Here is a 13,193-nt window from a genome sequence, read left to right as displayed (position 1 = left end):
TCTGAAGCTCAGTCCTTGCCTTGAGGACTTTATCCTCAGTCCAGGTCTCAGGCCGTTCAATAAAGTGCTAAGCGAAGTTAGAGCCCCCTCAGAAACCACAAAACCATGAAACCTGGGTAAGAGCAGCAGAAATGAGCTATTGAGACCCCCATTTAGACTAGAGGGTGAGGTCAGCCCAAAGAGACAGCGGTGGAAACTGACATGGTGTGGAGAGCAGAGTAAGCAGCCAACACCTGCTTAGAGCTGCAGGAGGAGAGAAGTAGAAGAGAGAGAGGCCTTTTTGGAAACAAAGATGGCTGAGAATTTGGAGAACTGTTCCACAGTGCCAGGCCTCAGACCCAGGAAGACCAATAAACCACAGGCAAATTGGTACAGATAAATGTGAGATAGGACACCATAGTAGGCTGGGCCTCCAGAGAAGGCCCCATTACCTGGAGGACAGAGAAATGCTTGAATTTACCCTCATCACGGTGGCTCTCGGTGTCCTCAGACATGGCAAGGGAGGCCATGTGATCATGTGATCATATGTGATCCGATCTATCCCCTGCACCACATCAGAAAGAAGCTCGTGGAGAAGTGCATGGAGGCAGGCGGCAGAGCTCCCGACTGGCTGGCAGCTGACTGTCCCTATAGTTGACAGTTGTCTTTGTCTTCTGGCCTTTGATCTCTGTCACCCCTATGTCTGTTTCACGTGTCGTCAGTGAAGTTGACCTCTGCCATTACTCTTGTTTTTCAGAGCAACCAGTTATTATCTGGAAGGCAGGAGGTTGACTCCAGATTTGTCTTCAATTCTTTCCTCTATGAACTAAGAAATCTTGCTTGGAGACACATGGGCCCGTCAGCACGCTCTAGAAGAAAGCTGTGGGTAGTCGGGGTTGTAGAGGTTTAATGGTTAAGGCAGCATGGGCCACATTACTGATTGCCCCTTTCATATCTCCCAGTAACCATTAACATAAATATCATCTCACCATTTTGGACAGGGGACACCACCCCTGTGCGAGTGAGTAACATGATGTGAACTCTTAACCCTCTCATGGCTTCCTTTGCTTCAGAGCCCGTGGCCCACATCTACCCGTAGTCTCTTTGAACCTGGGTGAGGAAGGAAGGGGTTAACTCCTGTCGGTGTTGCCCTTTGACCATTGCAGGATAAGAGGCATGATGAAATACTTTTCAAAGTCTTCTGTGGAAACACATCATGCATAATTGGAGCAAAAAAGAATAAATCAAAGCTTTTTCCCCCAGCCCCCTCTAGTCTGGTAATTCATAATTGAAACCACATTGAAGTAAGGGTTGATAACTTCAAAACAACAAGACTGCCCTTTCTATCAAGGTAGGAATAGGTAGGGCTGCTCATTACAGGGGCTCCAGGCTTCTGTGTAATAGCCGGTTCTCTCTTCCTCTCTTCTCTGACGTCTCGTTTTTCCGCTCAGGAAAGTGCCTCTGTTTACATCAAATATAGGCCGACCTAATGTCTGTCCTAGTCTCTTGTTTCTGTATGAAGTTATACAGAGGGACGTGAGGCGTCTCTGACATGGTGAGCCAAGGGAATTAGGTTTCCATTGGTCCTTGGCTTCTTCTGTGCTGGTATTGGGACTACTCAGGTTGACAAGGCCTGCGATTAGTCATGAAAAGCAGCCTTTCCCTCCTGATTCTTACAGTCCCCAAGTCAACCCAGCAAGACCTTTTCAGAATGGCTGGCAAAGGCCATTTTGTTTCTGCACAGTCACCATGGCCAGGAAGGCTTCAGGCTACCATAATCTCTGATACTGAATACTCCAGGATAGGGCTGCAGACGTACAGGAACACCTTCCTCCATGTGCAGCCCGAGTCTGAGTGTTTTGAAGGAGAAGCCATTTGATTACCTTTGACTTTAAGGTTGGTCTCCCCAGGCTGCACTTGTAAGGCATCCTGAAACATGAGTCTTCTAGAAAGGAACCCACAAGCCTTCCACCAAAATGAAGGCAAGCACTTCCCTGTGGCTGACATTGAGGCTGGGCGGTTGCCATGGTTGTTATTATTATGATTTACTTTTGTGTGACTGCAGTTTAGCAATGAAAGGTTTCTTCGTGGGATTTCCACAGCAAATATCCATTAGGGGTGAGGTAAACAGGGTGGGAGGATGGGTGAGAAAAGAGCTGGGCAGTGTGGCCCAGGCCAGTGCTTTGGTAAAATAATGCCCATTTTCACCCATCTCCTAATGCCTGTGAATGAGTAGATTCCTGAGACGTGATAGGTTTGGAAACCCTATCATCCTAACTCATGGATGGCTTTGCCTTCTTTCCTGTCCCCACCTTGCTATAGTGGAGACTTAATCAGGCACTAGGGTTAATTGACAGCATTGTTTGCTTTTTCCTGGCAGAAGCCAGAGCCTTGAGTAAATTATGGAGGTTTAAACTTGCCTGATTTCCTGCAGAAAGTGGGGTCAAGAGGTCCCAGACTGTAGACACTCTCTGTGACCAGCCAGCAGGGGTCAGTCCTGAAAGGTATTTCAGGGGTGACTAAATGCCTTTTTTTTTTTTTTTTTTTTTAATGCCCCTCTCCAGTGGAATATTTCTCCGGACTTGGTTTGTTGACCTTACTCCAGTAGCACAGAACTTCTCTGAAGGCATGCGCCCCAATTAAAAGCTGCCTTTGCTCTACCCTGCTGCTGAGCTCTGCGGCCAAATGGGATTATGTTCAAGGAGGGGGTGGTGCTTGGTGCAGAAGCCCATTGCTCACCAAGGCTTCCTACCTGTGAGCTTTAAAGGTAGACATATTTACTCATCAGTAAAGCACTACTCGGGAGAAGAGAAAAGAACAAAGAAGGTAGTCCTAGACCTGAAAAGGCCCATTGGATGGGGCCTCTTATGCCTTGGCTTCAGCCTTTCTGATCTCCCCTGTCTTCTGAGCTCTCTGCTCAGCTGGCAGCCTCTCCTGCCTATGTCTTCTGCAGCTGGCCTCCCCAGGGTAGGGGGTGTTGGTGGATCTCTGCTCGCTGGTGTGGAGTCCGGTTTAGCCCTGTTGTATGTACTGCCTGCTGTTCGGCATTCTAACTTATCATTCTGCCCTGCTCCCTTCCCCAGCCAATCCCCTGTTGCGAGTGAGGAATGTGTTCATCTTTGCATCTGAACACTGATCTAGGCTTGGAGGACATGATTAGGAAATGTAGACACACACATGTGTTCTTGGAGCGTTACTGGTGCCAGTGATTTCTGCGTGGCCAGTGTATTGTGGCAGACAAAAAGCACAGAGTGGGAGGAGAGGGTAAACTGATAGCCATGTGTTCTAGCCTCAGTGTTGCATACACAGTCTCATTTAAATTAAACATCAGCCCACAAAGAAACAGGTACTGCCACGGTCCCATTCTCAAAGAAGAGGAAACGACGCTGACAACTATGTTTTCATGTATAATCAGTGGCAAGACCTCTGTATCAGTTAAATATTGCAGCAAAATTCTACAGTTCGAAACATGGTGAGATTCTTGGGAAGTATTTCTAAGATAAATTAGCCAAGTTGGAAACTATTTCAAAACTCATGCTTCCTGTCTCTACAGAGCACAGTTGCAGTAGGGCCTAAGTTGTCAGAAGTCTTCTGGTCTCCATGTTGTTTTGAATGACACCAGGCACTGTTGCAGGCAGTGGATGTTATATCCCCTTCCCTACAGAGCCTTTGGTGTGGTTGAAACAGAGGCTCAGAAGGGGAAGAATAAATCATAGAAATAAAAATAGTCTATTTGGTTGAGTAGCAGAGGTAGAATTCAGGTAAACCAGGACACCAAGGAAGCTGGAGAGGAGGCGTGATTTCACAGAGTCAGTATCCTGAGACCCTAGATTGCTAGACAGCCCCACTTCTGAGAGAGTCACTGGCTCCCCTCCTCCGGTGTCGTGGGTGCCCAGGACTGTACCTTCCCCTCTTTCGTGCCAAGTAGCACTACCTGGATAGGTAGCAGCAGTGTCACAAGGATTTTAAGAGAGAAACTGAGGCATAGGTGGCATGAAGTACTTTGCCCAAGTTACATAGCTGTTAAGGAGAGACTGGGCTCAGGCTGAGGCCTCCTGGTTCCCGAGCTTTCTCCAGTCACGCTGACTCATTCTGGCAGTGTGTCCGACTCTGATGGATCTGTAGCTCACATGTGCCTCCTGTACTCATCTTGGTCGCTGGAGTTCCAGGAAGCGGCTGGCCAGATTTCAGGCTGGTGAGCGCTTTTCCATCTGCCCCCCATGTGCTGCCTTCCCCAGGGCTCCAGCCCTGTTTCAGATGCAGGCGGGCAGTGTGGGAAATGACAGTTCTCCCCAGCAAACTGTCCCTTTCCTTCTTCCCTGCCCTGACCACTCACTTCCTAAAGTCACAGGGAGAAGATCAGTCCTGACAGCACCTTAAAATCAGAGCCCAGTGCCCTTAGGGTGCCCATCCCCTGAGGCTGGCTTTGCATATCCACACTGCACAGGCATCCAAGTACGTTGGCATTCTCCCCCTCTTCCCACAGCACAGACCTTGTTTTGTTGTTTTAATCGTTTTTCCTTCTGCATCTGTGGGGTATTTACCTTTGCAAATTTATGTGCCCACTTTATCCTGGAGTTGTGTGTGTGGTGCGTTTTGTCCATATTTTCTACAGTTACAGTTCCTAAGGGTAGATTCCTGCACAGAATTGGCACAGCATTGATAGTAAGGATCAGGAATGTTTAGGACTTTTGTTTTAGTGAAGAGGTAGATATACTGAATGCTGGCATCCCTTTCCCTTCCTCTTCCTGAAGTCCCACCCGTGTGTGTGTGTGTGTGTGTGTGTGTGTGTGTGTGTGTGTGTGTGTGTGTGTGTGTGTGTGTGTGTGTAGGAAGGGCTGAAGTCAATCTGCCTGGGCTTCCTTGAACACAATTTGTGATCGCTAGCCCCAAACTTCCATCACTTGTGATGAGAACAACCCTTCTAGGGGGTTGAGTTTCAAATGAGCTAATGGATGTGAGACCCTGTGCATGGCACTTAGGAACTGCTCACTGAGCCTTGCCTCGTTCCACACATTAGGTGATCTTAAATATTCATTTCAAACGGTGTTTTTAGGTGGACTGTAAGGCTCATAATTTCTGGGCATGTCGGTTGGGCTGGTAACAGCAGAGGGCACCTAAGCAGTCCTGGAAGAGTGCTTGTGACTTACGAATAAGACTTCCTGCTGACTTAGCAGTTCCACAGAAGTCACGACCAGATGAAGGAGGAGGCTCGACGCAGGAAACCAAATGGTTCCTAGGAAGGTAGCGAGATTCTTGGTATGGATACTAGCATCCAGCCACTGTCTGTAGGCTTTAATCTCCCGGTCATATCAGGGCTGCAGGAATCCCAGTCGGACTCCCCGTGTCCCCACCCATGTGTATTCCATGTGTTTGTGTACATTTCCTGGCCCGCACTGTCACATCTGGCACACAGCTGTTGCCACATGTGTGGTGATGGGTGTCCATCAGTGGCATAGATGAGGTTGATAGGGAATCCAGAGACTCAAGGGTTATAGGGAACTCAGGCAGCCAGAATGACAGCCGGGACTTTCCACATTCTCCTCCTTGTGAAAGCTGCAGTTCTGGCTGTTAAATTGCTAACATACAGTTGTGGGTCAGTTAATGACACCCATTGTGTACTTACAAGCCATTTAGATGGGACATGGTACATATATTTTATTGTAGTTTTTTTTTAAAAAAAATGTAAAATACCAGAACCATTGTGTTCTGTGTATGTATAGTATATGTGTGTGCACATGTAGTTGGGAGTGGAGCCTGTTTACATACAGACGAAGCCAGAGGAGGATATCAGGTTTGAGTTTTTATCTCTACTTGGTTTTACTGCCTTGAGTCAAGGTGTCATCTCACTGAGCCTGGGCTCTCCTGTTGTGCAATCCTGGGTAGCTAGCAAGTCTCAGGTTCCCACAGCACTGGGGTTATAGATGCCTGTGACCATACCCAGCCTTTTTATATAGGTGTCTTTGTGCTTGCCGAGCAAGCATTCTTACCTACTGAACATGGATTCTATTCAAAGGAAGTTCTTAAAATGTGTAAGATTATTTTAATAAAGTTTCCTACCTGTCATCAGCACAGAAGAGTTTTCACTTACATTGTTATATTTAAATCGTGTAAGATTCTAATAGTAAGTAAAAGGTCATATTACTTTTTTCTCTTACTTTCAAAGCTTTATTTTAATCAAATTTCTAATTAATGGAGAGATTTTGAGACTTGTCCAGGAAATTCATGTTCACACCCAGATTCACCTTTGCAGAGAGTGTCCCCGGCTGCACTGTGAAGAAGTGGCGGGTAGTTTCACTGGTTTATCTTTCTGGTTTCTTTATTTCTCTGTTTTAAATGCCCCATGTTTGTTCTTTCTTGGTCCCTTGCAGTCTGAAGCTTTGCTGTCCCATGGTACACTGAGAGCGTGCTTCATTTCTGTGACAGATTCACTTGTCATATTCTGTGGTTTGGGGGCGGCTGCTGCTGCTGCTGCTGCTGCGTCGTTTCTGGGACCGCCTGTTAAACGGATGCCGAACTAACTGTCCTGTTTTTTCTTCTGTTTTATTCTTTACTGGCTTGGAATATTTTACTATCTCTTAGCCTAGAAACCTAACCCTTAAAACACACACACACACACACACACACACACACACACACACACACACACACACACACCTTTCATGGCTTTTAACATCCAAGAGTTCTTTCCAGTCTTTGACAGATATTTTAAAATAAAAATAACTTTTTCATGGCTGAAAAACCTTTTCTCCCTGGGGACATCACTTATTGTTTTAACTTGGTTCTGTGTGTCCATTGTCTGTCTGCTCTGAGCTTTGTCTGTTCCTTTGGTTTGCCACTTGTGCTAAAGACGCTCTTGAACTGTCTGTGATTCTAGAATCTGCTCATGATTAGGAGAGGAGACACTGAAAGCTGATCAGTAGGTCCTTGTGGACCCAAGTCCAGCCTGGGGGCTTCCCTGGGACCTAGAGGTGCCAAGACAGCCACATGGCTGGGACAGGAGTCGAAGGCAGCCGCAGGCTCCTCACTCAACATCCAAGTTTTATCCTGAGTTTGCCTCCTGCGCCTGTGTTCCTGTCTGGAGATTCCGTTTCCACAGAGAAGCAACCTGGCTGAGTGGGAGAAGGGAGGGTTGCGAGCTGGAGTCTCACATCCTGCCTGACACAGCCTTTTCAGCAGAGTTTGATTTCTGAGCTCTGGCTCCCCTCCTGGCAGGGTCAAGGACATGCCCTCTCCAGCCTGTGGCCTCTCCAACCCTCCCAGCCTTTCAGCTCTTCCTCCATCTCGCTATCATGGACCCCATTCTTTTACAGCCATCAGCTGCCATCTCAGTGGTCCGGGAAGGAAACAAAGGTAGATGTGTGTTTTAAATCCACCACGTGGAAACATCTTCTCAACTCAGGTGTTCTTTCTGTGTCCTTCTCAGTGGTGTCAGACAGTGAGGAGGGGACACTTGGAAGGATGGCTGAGCTCTTGCTAGTGTTAGGCAAAGCCAACCTGCTACAGCTCCTTCTCTGACCCTTGTCTTCTTGTCCTCTTGCAGAAGTGGGCTAGTGTGAGCAACCCGCTCTTCCTCCCGCTGATCCCACCACAGTCGCAAGGCTTCACTGCCATTGTCCTCACCTATGACCGTGTGGAGAGCCTCTTCCGGGTCATCACCGAGGTGTCCAAGGTGCCCAGTCTGTCCAAGCTGCTGGTGGTCTGGAATAATCAGAATAAAAACCCTCCAGAAGGTAAGAAGAATGAAGAGCTCTAGTCAGAAGGAGGCATTTGGGGCTTTTCTGAACCCCTAAGTTGCACTGACTTGGGGTGGACTCATGCTCCCATCCTCTGCCAACAACACTACCAGGCTAAGGCAAGGTGACCCTGGTGTTTGGAGTCCTCTCACCATGAGTGTTCTAGGTGGCCCGGTGAACTCTGAGCCCTGGCATAGTTGGAGCTTAAGAGTCGAGGGGATCAAAGGCGACCCGATCTGCCGTGGGAAACAGGTCTCCGCTCCCTCTGCCTCCCAGCCGCTTTGTTTACGTGAAAACTCGGTTTACAGGGCATTAGTTTTCTGTTCCCTTATCTCTCTTCTGATATTGAGCCCTCCTTCGAGGAAACAAAAAAATGATAGCCCCTGTTCTGATTAGGTCAGCTCCGCAGCCCCTGAAGCCTTGAAGCCTAAAATGGGTTCTCATAGGAACGGGCTGGATGCTCTAGCACTTGCCCCCTGCCTTGGCCACCCCTGTCATCTCCTGCAGCGACTAGGGTGAGGCTTGTTTGATTAATTGAATTTGTTTTTAATTCGTGATGCACAAGAGTTTGTCCCACCTGCATTTAGCTTCTCGTTCAGCCTGTCTATTACTGACCCTAATCCCAGGGACTTCAAAGCTCCTGCCATTTAGAGCCCATTAAAGCCAGGAAGTTTCTGATGGATTAGAGCAAGGAATGAGTTTGAAGTTTGTAATGTGCACTGCTGTCACCGATAAGGTCTAGTTTATTGCCTGACAGTAGTATCTGCTTTTGATGACTGGTCCCCTTTAACTGGTTAGACTGAAGTCAGGATGGCCAGCCCTGGCAGCCACAGTGGTGGGTGAGAGCCCAAGCTATGAGAGAGCATCATTTCTCTCTCTGTGAGGCCACTCAGAATTTGCCGAAGAAAATTCTTTAGTGTCTTCCAACACCAACACATGCTTTAAAAAAAAGTATTTCATGCCTTGTTTATTTTCTGAAAGAGTCACATGTTCTCTTTTAGATTTAAGGAGCCATCATTTGAGTAAATAATAGATTTTTAATTTCTTAAATGTTATTTACGGTATGTGTTAGGATGAGGTATATATGTACACATACATGTATGTGTGTCACAGCATGGATGTAGAGGTCTGAACACAACTTTATTATTTATTTGTGCACATGTGCATGCCTGTGCATTATGTGTGTGCAAGTAGTGTGTGTGTGCATGCCTGTGGGGTGTGTGTGTGTGTACAACTGATAAGACTGTATCCTTATACCACGTGGGTCTGGAAGATCAAGCTCAAGTGCTTATAGGCTCGGTGGCAGCCCCTCCACTGACTGACCTTCCCACCACCTCACACCATCTTCACAAGAGTGTCTGGGATCGAACCTAGGTGATCGTGATGTTCAAAGGGGCCCTTTACTTGCTGAGCCGTCTCCCAGGCCTTGTAACTACCTCTTTTAAATAAAAGCCCTATCTGTGTTATGCCCCCAAGCATAGCTGATTTTTTATTTGCTAGATGTTTATGCCAGTTTTTTCCTTGTTATTATAATGTGACCAGTTTTCAGAATTTCTGTTTGATTGTCTGATTCTTAACAAGAAAGGAAAGCTGGGTATGGTGGAACACACCTAAAACCCCATCCTCAGTGATGATGTAGGTGGTGCTGACCGTGGTGATGATGGTGGTGCTGGAGAAGGAAAGTGGGAGGGGAAAAGCGATGCTTATGGAAGGAAACCATAAAGGAAAATTTAAATGGTCCATGGAGGGCAGGAGTCAGAGATCATCTATGAGACTCCTGGCTTCATGAGTTACAGCTGCCCTTTCCAAAAGACGTGAACTGGAGCTCCAAGTCCTGCACTGCTAACTGGCTCCTTCACTCACAGAGGATGAGCATACTTTACTCCGTTCTCACTCACGTGGATTTGCTCCTGTCTCTACGGCCACCATCTTAGAGGATAACCACCCAGCCGATGCTCAGTCCTGGCCACGAGGCCAAGTGCAGGCTCTGCGGGGGGGGTGGGGGGGGTGATAGAGATGCCGGTGCCTGATTGGATCTTTCCCCTGGCCAAGTCTGTACTGAGCTACCACTCCACGTCCCATAAACACACACAGCTTCATATGTCAAGTCAAGAAACAAAATAGAACATAAAGCCTGCCAAAAAGGCTTCTCCTGGTAGCCACTTGAAGGAGCGTGGGTCTGAGTCACTTCTATGGGAACAGGTATGAAGGGAGAGGCTGTTTGTTTCCAGCTCTGCACTGGGGGATGAAAGGCAGAGCAAAACCCTGCATTTGGAACAGGGTAGCCCTGTTAATTTTCAGTAGACCTTCCTAAAATATAGTGGTTAATATTACGACCATAAGTTTAGTTTAGCTTTCTGAACACTTTGGTTCTAAGGAGGAAAGCGCCTGATGAGGCCTCGGTTGTGGTGTGTCAGCTGGTCTGGCTGGTTGTTCAGGGAGACTGTGGCCTGTCCAACCATTGGGGTGCTTGTTCATGCGGGGCTGTCTGTCAGCTGTGGACTTGGTGTCAGTGAAGGCATCGGGTTTTTCATCTATATATTAAAAGGAAGATGAAGCAGACAAGCATAGGCTTTGAGTGTTAGAGGTGAAAGTGATGTTTTTCTCTACATTTGCTAGGATAGTATTGTGGTTAGCATGTCTGCTGCCGGGTGGATTAGTGAAGGCGGCAATCTACTCCTTCTCAGCCCCCAACCCCTTTTCCAACCCAACCAAATACTTTCAACTTTGGGTTACAGTTCAGTCTAACTTGATGAGTTTAAAGTTTAAGTAACTCTGTAAGCCAGGCAATGGAAGTCAGGGGAGTTTCCGTCACGATGTTTTCAAGGTATATCAGGAAGAAAAGGACCACCTTCCTCCCTCTTCTCCAGCTCTTCAGCTCTAAGCTTGAGGGATATGGAGGGTATTTGCCTTGCCATGTGTACTTTGGCCAGGTGTAATTAGTAAATACACAGCAGCAACAATACAAGAAACCCACCTGCCAACAAAAGCAGAGGTCAAGATAAAAAGCAAAAGGCCAATTAGACAAAAATGCCCAAACAAAATAAAATAGAGCACAAGGTCTACAACAATACCATTGAGTTCGTATTGTGTTGGCCAGCAGCTCCTAGGCATGGGACCTGCCCTGAGTATAGCTGATATACCCAGTGGGACTCCACTGGAGAAAGCTGGGGGTTTTTGTTTTGTTTTGGTTTTTTCCCTTTGCCAGGAGGTATCAGCAGCGCTGGGATCCCGTCTGGCTTGAACCTGTGCAGGCCTTGTGAGAGCTGCCATAGACTCTGTGGTTGATGTATGCATCAGTCCTGTTGTACCTGAAAGGTACTTTGCTTGCAGTCACTTGTCCCCTCCAGCTCCTACAGTCTGCCTGCCTCCTCTTCCACACAGATCCCGGAGCCTTGAGGGGAGGGCTCTGATGAAGACATCCCACTGGGGACCGGGTGCTCCAGAGCATTTCACTCTCTGCACACTGTCCTGTTGTTGGTCTCTGCATTAGTTCCATCTGCTACAAGAAGCTTCTCTGATGGGGGCCAGGCGAGGCACTGACCTGTCAGTATAGTAGAATGCCATTGGGAGTTATCTTATTGCTTTGTTTCTTCAGCAGAATAGTAGCATGCGGCTTTCTCCCCGGCCTGTGAGTACCTCAGGGGCTCTTAGCCACTTCAGCAGTGTCAGACATGGATCCATCTCATGGGTGGGCCTTAAATCCAACCGGACAGTGGTTGGCTGCTCCCATGACATTTGTGCCACTGCCGCACTAGTATATTTTGCAGGCAGGGCGATGATGATGATGATGACCTTTCTCCTAGCAGGCAAGGGACCTGCCAGTACCATGAACTCAGTGAGGGGTGAGTGAGGCTCTTAGATAGACGCCAGCTTGAAAATACCGGGGTAACTAACTAAGCAAGTGGGAAACATCTAAAACAAACACTTAAAGATATCTGAGGAAGAATTTGAAGAAGACACTAGAAGATGGAAAGATTTCCCACACTCATAGATTAATAGGATTAATGTGAAAAAAGCCATCTCTCGATGCTTAGTGAGGGTGGAACCCTCAGCATCCTCACAGGCCCCTGACTCCAGGGCTCTCTCTGGGCTGGAGTGGCTCATTCCGTGGACTTACAGGGCACCTGGCTCCACTTTTGTTTTTCATAAGTTTGCTCATGTTCTTCCTGTTAGCATCGTATTAATAGGTGGCATTTCTGTTCTGCCTGCTACAGTCATGAGATTAGCCACTACACACAAAGGTATGCCGTTCTGTTTCAACTTTAAGGGACTAAGGAAGGAGCCCCTGTGCAGACTCAGCCATGGATTAGACCTGAGAACTCTTCACTCCAGTGCTGTGTTCTGCTGCCTCAGCGGGAGCATCCCCATGTCTGTCTGTCTGACCTTCCAGTTATCCACAGGGAGTCAGAGTCCAAGAACCCTTCTGTGCAGATGATGGTGCCCCGTGCTCTTGAGTCCTGTTACCCAATCCACTCATGTCCTGAAATGGGGACTGCGTCACTCCTATCTAGAATGGGGACCATCACCCAATCCACTCATGGTCTACAATGGAGACCGTCACCCAATCTACTCATGTCCTAGGTTGGGGACTTGCGAAGTGGTCACTCGTGTCTTCTCCAGTCTCTCTCACAAGCCCATGAGGAAGCTGCTCTCATCATCATCTTACAAAAATAAGAAAATGAAGCTCAGGTTGGTCATTCGCCCAAATCACAAAGTTGCATATGGCAGAGGTAGCGGGTGTGGGTCATTGAATCTGAAGCCTGCGTTTATGTAGGAGAGCTAGATCCGAGTCAGACTGAGAGAAAGACAGAAAAGGGAGCTGCTTTGGAAGCACTGTTTTCTCTCCCATGTGCCCCAAGGCTCTGCCCTGCCTCAACTACCTGCCCTAATGCCTTTTGAACACAGTCTTTCTAGGGTTAAACCACAGCAGGTTGCTTATTCGTGTTCAGGGCTCTGCTCCTGTCCTCCAATCTATCTGCCCTGCAGGAGGACCAAAGCTTGAGGCTAGGACTGCCTTCTCCAGAACAAGTGAAGAGAAGGCAGAATCTCTGCAGCCTGGCCTGGGGTAGCACTGGCCCAACACCATTTAAGCAGAGGATCCTTTGGTCAAAGCTGCATCGGCTCCCCAGGTTCCACATGGGGCAGGGGGAGGTAATCGTGTGTGTGAGGAGGCTCGGCTTGTTCTGGGCTTCCACATGTGCTCCATATCATCCTCCTTGGCTTTCATCACTCTCTAAAACTCCCCCATCAAAGACTTTACAGGGGCAGTTAGCTCTTTATGGACATTGTCTCCAGTGACTCTTTGGATATATATAGGTAAAGAATGTGGAAACGCCTGTGGGGTGAACAAGCTGTACACACTCCCCAAGTGAAAGTCCAGATTCCACGCAGCACGGAGGCGTGTTTCCACTTAACCGTGGCAGCGAGCCGCTTTCCTGTTCAGGGGGAAGCCGAGCTGTTTGTTGCCTTGTGGAA

The 13,193-nt window shown here is 47.9% G+C and overlaps 1 protein-coding gene across 1 annotated transcript in view; it reads left to right on the top strand.

Annotated features, from left to right (window-relative positions):
- Ext2 (exostosin glycosyltransferase 2) overlaps positions 1-13,193 on the top strand; it is a 134,267-nt gene that overhangs the window by 83,903 nt on the left and 37,171 nt on the right. The window contains exon 9 of the mRNA XM_032903764.1: positions 7,523-7,712. Coding sequence (XP_032759655.1) covers positions 7,523-7,712 — 190 coding nt within the window. The remainder of the gene's footprint in view (positions 1-7,522; positions 7,713-13,193) is intronic.

The sequence above is a fragment of the Rattus rattus genome, chromosome 5 (assembly GCF_011064425.1).
Source record: "Rattus rattus isolate New Zealand chromosome 5, Rrattus_CSIRO_v1, whole genome shotgun sequence".
Classification (NCBI taxonomy): domain Eukaryota; kingdom Metazoa; phylum Chordata; class Mammalia; order Rodentia; family Muridae; genus Rattus; species Rattus rattus.
The sequence above is the reverse complement of the archived record's forward strand: the minus strand, read 5'-3'. Positions and strand labels throughout refer to the sequence as shown.